This window comes from Gallinula chloropus (genome assembly GCF_964237585.1).
Source record: "Gallinula chloropus genome assembly, chromosome: 1".
Lineage (NCBI taxonomy): Eukaryota > Metazoa > Chordata > Aves > Gruiformes > Rallidae > Gallinula > Gallinula chloropus.
Window position 1 is genome coordinate 81,704,350 of NC_140085.1, and position 14,602 is coordinate 81,718,951.

At 50.5% G+C, this 14,602-nt stretch overlaps 1 protein-coding gene and 1 pseudogene across 2 annotated transcripts in view; one reads left to right on the top strand and one right to left on the bottom strand.

Moving 5' to 3' along the window:
* Positions 1 to 14,602, top strand: part of CACNA2D4 (calcium voltage-gated channel auxiliary subunit alpha2delta 4) — a gene marked incomplete at both ends in the record, with an annotated part of 131,518 nt that overhangs the window by 110,835 nt on the left and 6,081 nt on the right. Inside the window, 5 exons of the mRNA XM_084271393.1 lie at positions 5,290 to 5,360; positions 6,185 to 6,260; positions 8,063 to 8,115; positions 9,095 to 9,150; positions 10,458 to 10,478. Of these exons, the coding sequence (XP_084127519.1) occupies positions 5,290 to 5,360; positions 6,185 to 6,260; positions 8,063 to 8,115; positions 9,095 to 9,150; positions 10,458 to 10,478 (277 nt within the window). The remainder of the gene's footprint in view (positions 1 to 5,289; positions 5,361 to 6,184; positions 6,261 to 8,062; positions 8,116 to 9,094; positions 9,151 to 10,457; positions 10,479 to 14,602) is intronic.
* Positions 11,207 to 11,992, bottom strand: LOC311204940 (annotated as a pseudogene). Its single transcript has 2 exons — positions 11,975 to 11,992; positions 11,207 to 11,910 (listed from the first exon to the last, which is right to left on the bottom strand). The product of its transcript is annotated as an uncharacterized misc_RNA (transcript).

Below are 14,602 nucleotides of genomic sequence, written 5' to 3' on the forward strand. Positions count from 1 at the left end.
AAACATCAGCTATCTGAGTCCCATGGTTTCCCATCCAGACTTGTGTTGGTTGGCATGATCAGAATAGGCTGGCCAAAGAAAAGGAGAGATGATAAATTCTGCAGGCACTGCACAGTAAGTTCAGAGAGGCCAAGATGAGAACTGGTGAGATTCACAAAGCAAAATGAGTCAGCAACACAATGGCACCAAGGGATGATGCAGATAGATAGCAAAAGGGCATATTGCAAGGCATAACCAACCTGTTTTCTGTCAGGGAAGGGACCTACCCAGCACAATGAATATTTCAGTAAAAGTGTATGAAAAAGGAAAAAAAAAAAAAAGAAAAGAAAAAAAACCCCAACCAACCAAGAAACCAACTTGATAAATAAGTGAGGAAAATGCTGTAAAGTTGTATTACCTCCCTACTCTGGGAGACCAGGTCTTGCTGCATGTTTGGGATGGGCTGACACCACTGTGCATCTGCAGTCCAGAAGGCCAACTGCATCCTGGGCTGCATCAAAAGAAGTGTGGCCAGCAGACTGTGAGAGGTGATTCTGCCCCTCTGCTCTGCTCTGGTGAGACCCTACCTGGAATACCGAGTCCAGATCTGGAGCCCTCAGCACAAGGAGGACATGAACCTGTTGGACCGTGTCCAGACAAGGGCCACAAAAATGATCAAAGGGCTGGAGCACCTCTCCTGTGAAGACGGGCTGAGAGAGTTGGGCTTGTTCAGCCTGGAGAAGAGAAGGCTCTGGAGGGAACCTTATAGCGGCCTTTCAGTACCTGAAAGGCATAAGAAAGCTGGGGAAGAGCTGTTCATGAGGGCATGTAGCAATAGGACCAAGGGTATTGGTTTTAAACTAGAAAAGGGGAGATTTAGGTTGGATATTAAGAAATCTTCAGTATGAGGGTGGTAGATGACTGGAACAGGATGCGCAGAGATGTAGTGGAGGCCCCATTCCTGGAAACATTCAAGGTCAGGCTTGATGGGGCTCTGAGCAACCTGATCTAGTTAAATGTGTCCCTGCTCACTGCAGGGAGGTTGGACTAGATGACCTATAAAGGTCCCTTCCAACCTAACAAATTCCATGTTTGTATGATTCTTAGGAGTCACTGTTTCCACCTCTGACCCCCATGACATTTTCAGATGTTCTTTACTGAGTCACGTGGCATGTGTCCACAGACAAAGGCAACTACACCTTTTAGGTACCATGTCTACTGTTCAGCCTCAGCACTGCCTCCCTGGGTTCTATCTCTCTGTTGTTCTCCATCTTATGGAAAACAGGTCTTTCAAAAAGCTCGTCTCTGAAATATCTGCCTAGCAGAAACATGGCATTATAGTGGATTTGGGTAAATTATAAACATTATCCACATGCCTCCGAGATCAGGCATTTTGGCAGGCACCAGAGCTGTCATCTCCTCCAGCTGTTACCTCCCATGACCTCAGAGAGTTCACCACTACTTTTCTTCGATTTCTTTATCATGTTCCAGCTACTGCTTTTATTTCCCAGTGGCACCATGAGTGTCCACGCTGCTAAACCCTACAGGGAATCCAAGACGGCAGCAGCATTAAATCAATCCCTGGCGTTTTGAAGCCTTGCTACCTGAATGTTGCTGTGTGGGATCACTTGCTGCTACATGGCCTCCCCTGCCTCATCCCACACTCTTTCCTCAGTGCATCCTTCAACCTAATGAGAAAAGAAAATATTCCATACATGGATTTTTGTGGGGGTTTTGCCTTTCTGGAGAAGTCAGCTAGTTCGCTGACCTCCTTCCCTGCTGCATGCCTGGCACTGGCAAGAGTGGCCCAGTCACTTGGGTCGGTTCAGCCCAGCAGCAGGGAGAAGGGCAGCCTGCCTCCATGCCACCTGCAGCCGGGAGAAGGGTGGCCTGCCTGCCTCCATGCCACCTGCAGCAGGGAGAAGGGCAGCCTGCCTGCCTCCATGCCACCTGCAGCAGGGAGAAGGGCGGCCTGCCTCCATGCCACCTGCAGGAGGGAGAAGGGTGTCCTGCCTGCCTCCATGCCACCTGCAGCAGGGAGAAGGGCGGCCTGCCTCCCTCCATGCCACCTGCAGCAGGGAGAAGGGCGGCCTGCCTCCATGCCACCTGCAGGAGGGAGAAGGGCGGCCTGCCTGCCTCCATGCCACCTGCAGCAGGGAGAAGGGTGGCCTGCCTCCATGCCACCTGCTCTGCCCCACCGGCTGGGGTGGGAGGGAGGTTGCTGGGTGCCGAAGCAGCTAGGGTGTGCAGGCAGGCCCTCTGCCCCACTGAGCCACACAGGCTGTGGCCACTGCAGCACAGGCAGGGCCCCACATACATCCCCGCTGCCGCCAGGAACGCAGCAAGGAGCTTTCACATCCAAACTGCCTGCTTTTCTGGGGCAAAGTGCAAGCTGCAATCAGCAGAGTGGTGACAAAGTGCCTGCGTGCCTACAGCGCCCAGGTAAGCAGCTGGTGCTGGAGACCCGCTCCAGGGGCTCTGAGGTGTTTGGCTCCATCGCTCTGCTCGCTCCCTTGGGACTGAGGTGTTTAATGGCTCACTCAGCCCTCTGCCTGCCCAGGGCTGCCTGCAACAACACCTTCTTCCCTGTGTAACCATATGGGAAAACAGAGCTGCTTAGTGCAGGAGTGGGGTGAGGTCAGCCTGGTTCAGGATCTGCCCCCCTGCTCCATCCTTGGGATGGGAGATTGGGATGAGGGATCAGCTCTGATAACCTCTGCCTGGAGGCGACAAGAAGCTTGCCAGCAGGCAGAAGACACGGTGGAAGAAAGAGATACTCAGGATTTTAATGAGTGATGAGTTGGAAGCTCCCTGCAGGATTACTTGGGGAAGAATGGATAATCTCTTAATTCAGGCTAATCCCTCTATCCAGACTCATCCCAGAGGGAGCAAAGAGTTAATAGCCAGAGCCAGGTCAAGGGAGTGAGGAGGAGGATGATCTAGGACAGGGGAGGAAAGGAAAGGCCCAGGCTGTGCTGCAGCAAGGGCTGCTCCATACTGTGTTTCTGATGATGTTTGCAGCCACAGCCCCACGCCTGCCTCTGAGTTTTTAGCTGCCTTTTGCTGCCAGACAGAGGCACAGCTGCAGATCACAGGTCTGGAGCTCCCTCCGCCTGCTGCATCCAGATGTCCCCTCACTCTCTAAACCTCCTTCTCTAGGGTGCTACCTTCTCCCTGAGGGATTTTACGGATTATGGCTGGAAGCTCTGCCCAGGTGGGTCTCCAGAGGCAGGGTGTAAGGTGACAGCTAAAAGGCCAAGATCCCACCATGGCTGGGCAGAGGCTGTGGAGAAGCAAGTGCTGGCTCTGTTTGAGCCGTGCAGTGAGGAGGCTGCCTGCTCACCCAAAGCCAGCGTATGTACTCATACGCTCTCAGCTGCGGGCTGTGCGATACAGCATGTGTCATCCAGGATGTCAGAGGTGATGCTTTGTGCTGTGAACCTCTGAAATTGCAAAGGCCTGTGGAAATCCGCCCAGAGCCACGAGTTAGGAGGAGCATAGCAGAGGGATGTCTGGGTGAGCAGCAGCCAGCCACTGGAGGAAGCTGGTTGATACAAGAGGTGCTTTGCAAACCATCAATCCAGTACAGGATTTCTTTGGCTTCTGCCAAATGGTGCTTTCCTGTGTTTTCCTACCTACATAGGGTAGCTATATCAGCACTGAGCTTTGAATGTCTGATTTGGTGTTAAAGGCCAGCTTCCTGATGCTTTTCTGAACACATTCCCTAGGCCTTACTCTCAATTACATTCAGACTACGACATTCTACCTGGAAAAGTTTGGCCAGACACAGTACCTCTGGACAGGGTGAGCCCCATCTGCAGTCCCACAAGGGCCTCCTGCCCTCACCACACAAACTACAGCTTGCCCTGTATTAAATCCCACCGGACTCCTGCTGGGGCTGCAGACTGGTATTAAATGGAAGCAGCTGGCCTCCTCACCACCCTAATCAGATTGAAAGAGCGAGGGAGGTGAAAAAAAGTTAGAGCTTGCTCAGAGACATTTGACTATGTCTGAGACGATTACAGCCCAAATGCTCGAAGGGGACTTGATGTTCTGTATCGATTTATAAAGGGAAACACCTTCTTTATAAGCCTATTGGGAAGAGGCTCATAACCGTGTAATGCCACCGTTAGATGTTTATTGCCTAAGGGTTTGGGGTTTTTTAGCAGAAATGCCCCACTCAAATAAATGAAGTAATCTGTCATCAGCTAATACATGCTAAATGACTGCTAGCCTATCAGTGGAAAAGTAAAATATGTGTGTGTCCCACCCCCAAACTGTGTGAACATTTCTATGATATATGGGAGCTATTTGCTGTGTCAAGACCCATAGGCCAGGAAAATAGATAGTCGGCTGCTTGTATCTGTGTTTTTATTATTTATGAGTGTTTTATTTATTTGCTTACAAACAAAGCAATGGACTTGGCAGATTTGAAGCATTTTTGCAGTAGATTTGTCATGGTTTAGTAATCAGGAAATCCAGAACTGCTGTTTGTTTGGAGAAGTCTTCGGAGCAGCAGTTTCCGGATTTGAGGTTGGTACCATATTCAAGGTTATTGACTCCAAAATGTAAATACAACCAGAGGGCCAAGAGCTCTGCTTCTAGTCAAAGCATGCAAGCAAGATTTGGGGGTTGTTGCCCCCCCAAAAGCAATTTTTGTTAGCTTGGAGTCTTTGCCAGCCCAGTGTGTAAGCTAACGGGATGGGTCTGTGTGTGTTGTGTTGGTTGGGTTACTGCCTGCTCAGAACCTGCACAGCAGTGAGTTGTAAAATGGTGTTTGCTGCCTAAATAGATGTGTACATCGTGCTTTATGCATGGTGAGTCAGTTCGCCTAGGGCAGGCTGGGGGGTGCGGGGGGGGGGAGCGCTGATTGGGGGCAGAGGTTTCCAAAGCCTCTGTGGCTGCTAGCAGAAGGGCTCAGGCGGAAGAGAATCAGGCTCCAGAGAACGTGAATTCACAGAAACCCACAGGAGAGCCCAGGCTCCCAGTAAACCAACATGACTGGGTCTCTGCAGCTTGAGTCTGTTTTTTTCCGTCACAAGCTGCAGGGACTACGTGGGCTAAACAGTTTCCAAGAGCAGTAGGAGCGGTGCAGGATGACAAGCTGGTGACGGAGGAAGTTGTCCTTTAAGCTTTCCAGCCAGCCAAAGGACAAATCTCAGCATTGCTTCCTTATAAAACACTCATTATGTGTAGTAGACCTCCAAACAGACTGTATCGGTCGGAGCCTTAGAGCATTTGGGGGTTTGACTGTTGATGGTTTACACTGGGGCTGGTTGTTGTTTTTTTTTAACTTTCTTGTGCTTGCAGACTGGAAAATTTTTTGGTGCAGTGGATGGCTCAGTAATGACCCAGCTGCTAAACATGGGCATGTTCAGGCGGTAAGTGTGGGGGATCTCTGTGCTGCGTCTCTCTTTCTTCAGCTGGTGTGTGGCGCAGACAGAGCGTATCGGGCCCCGTCAGCAGCACCACTGGGTGGGGGGAAACGCACGTGCTGGTGCATGTGGCTCGCCCGTTTTCCCACAAGAGCTCCTTCAGCTACCTGCCCCCTCCCGCGTCTCACTCAGCCATCGTCACCACACAACCTGTTTCTCCTCCTCTCCTACTCTTCCACCTGCTGCAAAGCATCGAGAGAGACAGCAGCTCCCGGTATCCGTGTAGCCAGAAAGCAGCTGCTCCTCTGTCTTTTCCAGGGCAAGATGCTATGGGAAAGCCTTCTGGGCATTTTGGGTGAAGTGCTTCAGTGCCTCCTGCCCCTTGTAAATCCTTTCTCTGAGCAGTTGTCCGAGAGCCCCTCAGATGTGGCATTGCAGCTGGCTGAGCACATTTCTCTCTCTCTCCTTAAAATACCTCTGTTTGTCTCACTCCACTCCCCCAGTACATGTCGAAAGAGAGTTCAGAGTTTCGGTGGCCTGAAAACAGGAATTAGGGGGACCTGAGCTAGATACAATTCTCTGGCTCTGGGGCCTGCTTTACTCACCATCTGAAATAAGGGACATATTTGCTCCCGTACTGACCCAGTTACATTAATCTGGGGCCTGTATGCCTTGCTTTGTGAAATCCACCACTTACCAAATACACATGTAAGCAGGCCACTGCTTTAATTTTCCTACACAGGACATTTTTTTAAGAAAAACTGACGCATGCATCCCATAAGCAGTTGCATCACTCTCTTCTGACTGCTTGTTTTTTGTTTTGATTGCAGGGTGACCATGTATGATTATCAAGCAATGTGCAAAGTACCCTACCACCACCACAGCGGTGCCAGGCCTCTGCTCAGCGTACGTATCTGTTGGAATGCAGCCTTCTCTGGGCTCAGTGGTGGAGGCTTTCTCCTAGGACATCTCCAACACATGTAGCACATTCCCCAAAAGAGTTTAGCAGCTGTTGGCTTTCAAGTGTCCAAACTCAACTGAGGTGGATTTCTGAGGCAGTGATGGCCACTGACAGTGGTTTCCAATTTGGCTCTCTATTGGCATGTAGGATCTCACTGAAAATAGGAAAGTCCAGGGAGAGAACAGGGACTGGACCATGCCAGGCTTCTCTTAAAAGGTGAGGAACCAGCTCGCAGCTGAAACAAACAGAAAAGCTTTTGCTCAGCAGCTTAGAAACGAGAGTTGTGCTGTCAATGAACAAAGAACCTGGGAGAAAGCTGTCAACCTTTCAGGGATGGATGAGAGGGCTTGGAGTAACAGAGAGAGGGGTTAAGGCTACCAAGAGATGCTGATGGCCTGGGGAACAACTAGCACAGTATATAGTTTTGCCAGCACCCAAACACAACCTCTCTCCAGTCTGATAGAGGGTGATGGTCTAATCCCACTCTACCTTCCTAACCTGGCCTTGACCAGGTAGAACCAAGTAATTACTAAGCACTCAAGCCGCTTCAAACTAGCTGAAGCAACCCTAACCAGGGAAGTGTTTATCACTGCTATAATCACGTTTTTTGTGGTGTTCTGGAAGTACACCCTACAGCACGACATTGTCATTTTATTTCCAGTAAAAGAATTTTCAACATAATACTAGTTTTTAATAGGGTGTTACATTTTTAACAATATATTGGGTTTGGAAATAGCTATATTTAAGATGGATAGATAAAATACTGTGATTGCAATGAAAACATTTGCTTGGTTATATCCTTGAGGACTTTGATCCCTGAAAGAAAAGTCACACAATATGAGCTGCCAAAACCCAGGTGAATTGGAAAGAAGACAAAATGATGAGCAGTCAGCCTTCATCTCTCCCTTTCCCCTCTTAGCAAAACCCTTGAGAAGGAAGAAACCAAGAAAAGCCCATTTTTCACGTGCATTACTCAAAGGAAAAACCAGTCAGATTCCCAGCCACCTATGCATTTTACTATTTGTTGACTTAGTTTGGTTGAAGATAAGTCAGTTAGCAGTAATGGGACATTATCTTGTGCCCTGTGACAGCTGCATCTGTTTTGGGTTTGAGAATATAGGCACGATTATGAAAGGGAGAGATGAAGATTAGTTACCACGAAGAAAAGAAGCAGCAGGATCCTCTGCAGATGAATTGTCCCTGGGACAATGCTGGATTTCCAATTTGTAGCTGAAAAGCAGGAAGATGATAGAAGTCGTGCCATCTTGAGGAAAAGCTGGATGAAAGCACAGCTAAGCATAATCAATCAGTGGCAGATAATGCTAAATCCTGGGCAATGCTGTAGCCTGTCCCAGAAACACCACTTGCTACCAGAATATAAAGGCATCCTAAACTGGTGGTGTCCCATTTAGCTGTGTTTCTCTCCCGCTCTGAGCTCTCAAGGTCATCCATACTGGAGAGAAATCATCAAGCAATTACATCTTCAAAGTCCTTCATACATTTGTGATAAACTCCCTGACCCTGACAGGGAGGGGGTGAGAAGATATTATTAGTAGCAAGGCAGCTCCACTGGCTTCTGATGTATTTTGAACATTTTTTAGTGATGCCCAGACCTCGCATTCCAGCCTGTCTTCAAGAGCTCTGATCAGTGGAGGGAATTGGTCTGAAACGTGGGGTCCTGCATTACAATTATCAACTCTCTGACCAGGTCCTTATGGTATTTCTCATTTCTTCTTTTGTTCTCCAGCCAATTTATGCCTTTCTAGCTGCAGTGAAATGGCTGATAAGTGATTTCCTCATGTGAGTACCAAAAGATGGGGGTGTTTGGGAGGCTCAGACCGGCGGGGGCGAGAGCTGAGAAAGCCACAAGCGGAAGCCCTGGCATAGGGCATTGCTCTCAGCCTTCTCCTGACATTCAGCTCAGCACCTCGCTCCTGGGAGACAGAAAGCTATTACTATTCCCATTTTGAGAGGCAGAAGCCCAGAGCGGGTGTGGGATTTACCTGAAGTCACTCAGTACAAAGTGGCAGAGTCAGAAATAGGACTCAGGTCTCCTGGGGCCCCGTTCAGATCTTCGATGCGAAGTCCTCTTGCCCTGTCTCCTTTGCCCGGGATGAGCGAAGCACATCTTTGCTTCACAGGGGGCAAGGGCTGAAGGAAGGAAAGCGGGGAGCTCAGGACTGGGTGATGGGCAAGGGCGGAGAGAGCAGGGGGCCTTGAATCAAGCCCCAGATTTGGGCTCACCTCAAACTGCTGGAGGGGATCGGAGTTCAAGCTCAAATTAGAATGCTGAGCTCCTGCTCAGCTTGCTGGGTATGCAGAAGAGGAGATGCGGGAAAGATCCAGCTCTGAGGGCTTGAGCATATTGGTACAGAAAAATTGATGTGGCATCAGGTAGTCAGAATATGGGCTCCCTGATGGCTGTCCCAGCCTGCTCCTTGGGTGGGACTCACAATGGCCAAATCCCCTCACAGCCTCGGGGCTGCCATACTCGGTCCTTCCTTTGCTGCCGAGACTCCCGCACAGTACGTACTGCAGGAAAAAGCCCGTTCATATATTCTGCAGTACAGATCCCGTGATACAGGGCTACACTCTGTCATGTGGAGAGGAAAAAATAAAGAAAAAAAAAAAAACCAAACAACCCTCAGACTTCCACTGCCAGCAAATTCATAGTAAACATTTTTGAACTGATACTCACCAGGCGACAGGGCCATCTCCCTGACACCTGCATCCTTCCAGGCTGCTGAAAAAGCATCCTCTGTTCTTGCTCTTTTGACAGCTTCCTTTTGGAGTTTAACATGAGTAGCTTCTGGCACTCAGACAACTTGGCAGATGGTGAGTACACAAGGGTCCAGCCGCCCCATAGCACGTGAGTGTTACAGCCGCTGGTGGTAGAAGAAGCTGGATGGGGAAGCCTGGCCTCGTGCGAGGAGCCTGCCATCTGCTCTGCCACCTCTCCCTCCACAGACGCTGAAATCCAGCTTCCAGGTCCCACCACCGCCCCATCTCCCCCAACTCCCACCCCCATTTTGGGCTGCCACAGCATCAGGGCAGTCAGGATGAGGTGTGTGCAGCTTGAAGCACATCTTCCTTTCCTCAGGGTAACTGCTGGTGTGGAGGAAGCCTTTATTTCCCAAGTCCTTTCATGCATCGGGATGAGAGGGACTGTAAGATGCAAAGCCCTGGGGTTGCAGAGGATCCCTTCCAGCCTTCCCTGAGGGTGGTCTGTGGGACAGGAGAGAGCAGAGCTGGAGTAGCAGGATCTCTGGAGTTGTGCAGGGGTCCCAGAAACCTAGCCAGAAGCCTGCAAGGTTCAATAACACATGGAAAGACTCCCTCTGAAAGAGAGGAGGTGATGGCACATGAATTGCAGCAAGGGGCATGTGGGGGCTGACATCCAGTGACCTGTGCTGCAGCTGCAATGCTGCCTGTTACAACATCCCCAGACTTTCGGGGAAGTTAATGGTCCTGAGGCACTCCAAAGGGAAAAGTGAGGGGTGCTCTTTGCAGCCACATAGGTGCTGTTATCACATCCTCACTAATTATTTAGCGCTAATGAGGCTTTCAGTGGAGAGACAGCAGTACCTTCCCTGCTGACTGTGGGGCCAAGTCTTCTGCTCTGAACTCTCCCCGCACAATGGGGAAACAGTCTATTTTTGGAAGGCAAAATTTCCTTCTGGTCAGAGAACCAGCCCCCTGTCTGGGTGCTGTCACGGCCTCCAAAGGGGATTGCCAAAGATGGCCACAGGAGGTGCAGCCTTGGCAGCTGCTTAATGCGTGTCAGGGTAACAGGAGCAGCCCCACACAGGAATCCGCGTGGAAGAGTGTGATGAGCAGGTGCTGTACTCGTGGCACTGCAGGAAGGACTGCTCTTTCTGGAGGACAAACAGACAGAGCTGCTGTTCCTGCTGGGGGCAGCTAAATGGCTGCTGTTTGATTTAAAAGGAGGGGAGGGTCTCCCGGCGTCATTGCTCACTGTCATTTCCCTCTGTGCTTTCCTCATCTCTCTCCCACATCACCTCCATGGCTGCTGTGTGCACATTCATCCCTTCGCTGCCCTGTCATCCTGTGAAACTGATGTGGCTCCATCTTCACTCTGTGTGTCGTCATCTTCACCTCTGTGTGTCATGCAACCTTTCCAGCCAAGGCTGTCTTCCATCACTGTAAGTAGAACCACTTTGCAGCGAAAAGAGGGGGACTTAGCTAGGTATCCCAGGCTGGGAAAGACTTTTTCCCACCTTTTGGACAACGGGGAGCTTGCAGAAAGGTGTGTTGGGGACATGCCAGTGCCTGGCTCTGTTTCCCTGTGCTGCAGAGAAGCCGTGCCGATGCTTGTTCAGCTGGCTGAGCTGCTGACTGAAGGTCTGCCACTGGGAAGCCAATGAAGGGACACACCAGCCTCCTCAGAGACTGCGGGCACAGACAAAACCACTCCTCATTACTGCAGTATAGAAGTGCCTGTGGCCTGCAGAGCGTGGCATGTCCTCTGGGCTGGTTCCTAGATGCCCCACTCTTTGCAGTTGCCACGCCAAAACCAAAGATGTACCTGTGGCTTCTTGCAGGAAAAGCTCTATGGGTCTTGTAGACCTCAGATATTCAGAGGCAACTTAAGCCTGCTTTTCCACACCCCATGGCTTAGCTCCTTCTGATGAACACCAGCCCAGCTCCAGGATAATGCAGAATTACTTTCAAGCAGTTCAAATGATAAGTAAATGCTCTAGCTCATAAATCCATTCCCACAGGCAAGTTAGAAATCCCTCCAAGACAGAGCCCAGGCTGAGTTTGTATCTCCCTGCTTTGGTATCTCACTTGTATTTGCTGATTTGCTCTCTGCCCAGCAAGACGTATGTGTGAGACAGAGATAGAGAAACAGAGACAGTTGGAATGTGTCTCAGTGCACAAAGAAGAGGAGGAGAAAGGGAGCGTGGCTGTGGATTGAAAGAAATGAGTGTCCATGTGTAGGGGGGGGAGTAGCGGGGTGGAAGAATACTATTGGGGCTGGGAGGAATGGATTGCACATGCTGTTAAGAAGGGGCTGTAAATTTTTTGCTGTAGATGTTAACATTTTCTTGACTGCCCGCCAAGGCTGGTGTATGCAGAAACCATGGAGAGAAGGAGACATTTTGTGAGAGAGGCATTGAGCACACATTCATTCAGGGATCTGTGAAGGGGAATTAATAGTTGGGGACCTCATGCCCAGCTGTGAACCTTTGGCTCTGCAGCACTGAGCCTGTTCCTGCTTCCCAAGTCCTCCTGCTTCCTGGGAAGACGAGACTTGCCGTTGGAATACGGGCATGATGTGCTCAGACTGTGCTCATCATGCAAATCTGCTTTTCAGAGGCGGTGAGAAGACATGTTTGCCTCCACAGATTTTTCACTGCTCTCAGCATCTCATGCCTTGTTGTGTTTGTAGGGGCTTCTGCTTTTATGGACATCAGCGCAGGTTTGAAAGCCTTTAATTAAGCCAAAAATACTTCCAGCCAAGGCGTGTAGTCTAGAAAGGACTGCTTCTAGAGATCTGTAGCTCCAAAAAGTTTCTTTTTGACTGCCTGGTAGTGTACACAGAGGATATCTTAAAAAATACTTGATTAAATTCTGAGTTTTGTATTTATAACAAAGTGGCAGCTTTTGTCTCACATCCCAGAGCAAATCCACTGACCTGGGTGCAGTTATCCATCATTCATGCTGGTGGAAGAGAGTTCACAGTCCGGGCCCTGTGGCTCCCAGCAAAGTGAGGTGGCTGCCTTTGCTGCTCGGAAGGACTGGTTGCCAAATGTCTGACAAAGCCTTTCTGGAAGTGCAGATGGTAGAAATGACAGCCTGGAATTAACTTGCTTTTTGCTCTCAAGTTTGCAGTTTGTTATCAGCCCCTCTGTCTGATTACTAATCCCTGACCACCAGACTCCCAGAGCGCTGATAACGCTGTGATGTCCAGCGTGCGCGTGCAGAGGCTCAGCCCCAGCGTGCTGCTGCTGCTGTACCCGCTGCTGGGCTCCTCTGACCCTCTCTGTGCTGCTGTAGCAGCGCTGCTTCCAAGCAAATTAAGTGGCAGTAGGCTTAAGCATAATCTCTGTCATAGGTCTGGTCTCTGTGCAGAAGTTAGGAGATTTGAAAGTGGCTTCTTTTCATTTAGCCTGTGCCAGGAAGCTGATTTAAGACGGTCCGTGCAGGGGACCCGTGCCAATTCTGCAGTTTAAAAACACAGCTCGGTGCACGTGATGAAGTTAACCTGGAGCAAGTCAAGCTGGGGGCAGCTGTGAGAGAGACACACACAGAAGCACAGCCCCTGTGAGCTGCTCTGCCCACACTGCCCGTGGCAAAAGTGCCCCTGGAGGGACTGAACATGGTGGACTTCTCACTGCTTACCCCTGGATGCTCAGGCTGCTCCTCTGGGTACCACCATGGCATGGTTCAGCCCAGGGTTACCGCTCCAGGGTTGCCACCCCACTCCTGTGTTCAGAGCTGCAGAACAGCTCTTGCCCATCCGTGTCTGCAGGTTTAGCCTTGGTGCAGATCTGTCTCTTCAGCCGAATTTCCCTTTGATGCCTGCTTCTCCAAGTCCACCAAATCCAGCATGACAGCTCTGAATCAACACTGGCTGAATCTGGGAGGCCTCAATTCTCCTCCCATCCCATATTTTCCAAGTCCATGGTCTCATTCAACCCCTCCCTGCACCCCATCCTTCACACCACTGGCTTTTATGTTGCTTTAACTCCATCTACTTTGATGACACTATGCCAGGAAAATAGAGCTAGTGAAGGATGTCATTCATCACCAGGGACAGGGTATAAAATTAAGACCTGGGTGAAGTCTCACCTATGTTGGGACCCTTTGACACTCCTGACATGAGCAATATAGATAACTCTTGCAAGCAGTTGAGCCCCTAGTTTATCAGGTCACCTTTGTGGTTGTTACAGCTGGTCTTCTGAGGAAGAACTGGCACAGCCTTTCTCCAACAGATTGTCCCTGACATCCAGTGCTGCGAATCCAGGGGTAACATAGTGGGATTTTGATGATTCGTGGCTGAGACACCAATGTCTGGTCCTGCCACAAGCATTGGGGGTTGGAACTTGATGATCTTTAAAGGTCCCTTCCAACCCTAACCATTCTGTGATTCTATGGGCCTGTCCTTGGCCCAGTCTGCAATAGCCTGGCCACCTGTTTCGGAGTCTGGAGCAGTTTTCCCAGCCACTACTACAGTGAACTAAGGCTGAAGGGAAGAGCTTACGCTCTGTTCCTCACACTCCTTTAGTCAGCTGGAGACTTTGTTGTCTGGAAAACATGTACCAGCTTTGGAGCTGGTCTGAGCCAGAAAGTGTTTGGCAGCTTCTCTCCTTACAGCATGAATGGGGACATTCTGCCTGTTTCATCGGAAGTGGCCAATTCACCGCAGTAATAGGGCTTTCTGCTGCTCGCCCCAAACATTCACAGGACCGTTCATCCCTGTGCAGGTGCTAAGGCAGAGGTGTTCTCTGTTGGCAGCAAGGGGAGAGGCTTTTCTGTGCTTCTGCAGTGTGTGGTTTGCACAGAGGGACGGCGAACGGTGGTGGAGCACGGGCAGGCGGCTCCTGGCTGGTGGCACAGCCACTGCCAGGCCCTGAAACAAGGGGTTCAGCTCACTAATTTGGATCTGTGCAAAGGGAAGCTGACCGTGCTATCCAAAGGTGGGTCCCACCGGCTGGGGGGACTTAAGCAGGAGGCTGCCTTGTGAGTGGCACTTTTAGAGAGCTCAGACGAAAAGCCCAAGGCACAACTACGAGGGACTCTGGGCCAGAGCGGGGGTGTGTTTGAGTTCCCCACCATACTCACTTGGGGAGGGCTGTAGAATGGAGATTGGATCTTAAGGGATGTCCTGTGTCACTGGATTGCTGTGGCAGAGAGGAAAATCAGAGGAAATCATCTGGCTTTGTTCTCCCTCATGTAATCCTCGTTATTTAGACAGCGAGCCTCACTAGGCAGTGCCTGCCCCTTCCTGTGTGCTTGGTCAGTGTCCGGGGAGAGGAGACCTTAGCTCTGAGTGAGAAGGGTTTTACAGTCATCCAAATTACCCGCCAGGATCAGGGATGCCCTCTTGCTGCCCTCTTACCATATGTTTACTGATTAAAACCCATGTTGCTTCATTTTCCTATAAATCCTCAGTGCCACTACTGCAAGGGATAAGCCAGTTGTCCCCCACATCGGAAGGACCCTCTTCTCTGCCCGTCCCTGCCCCCGCTGGGGCTGCCTGCAGCCACTGTGTGGGTGGGCAGAGGGCTGTGGAGCGAGTCTTTTGTGCTCAGGCCCAAAG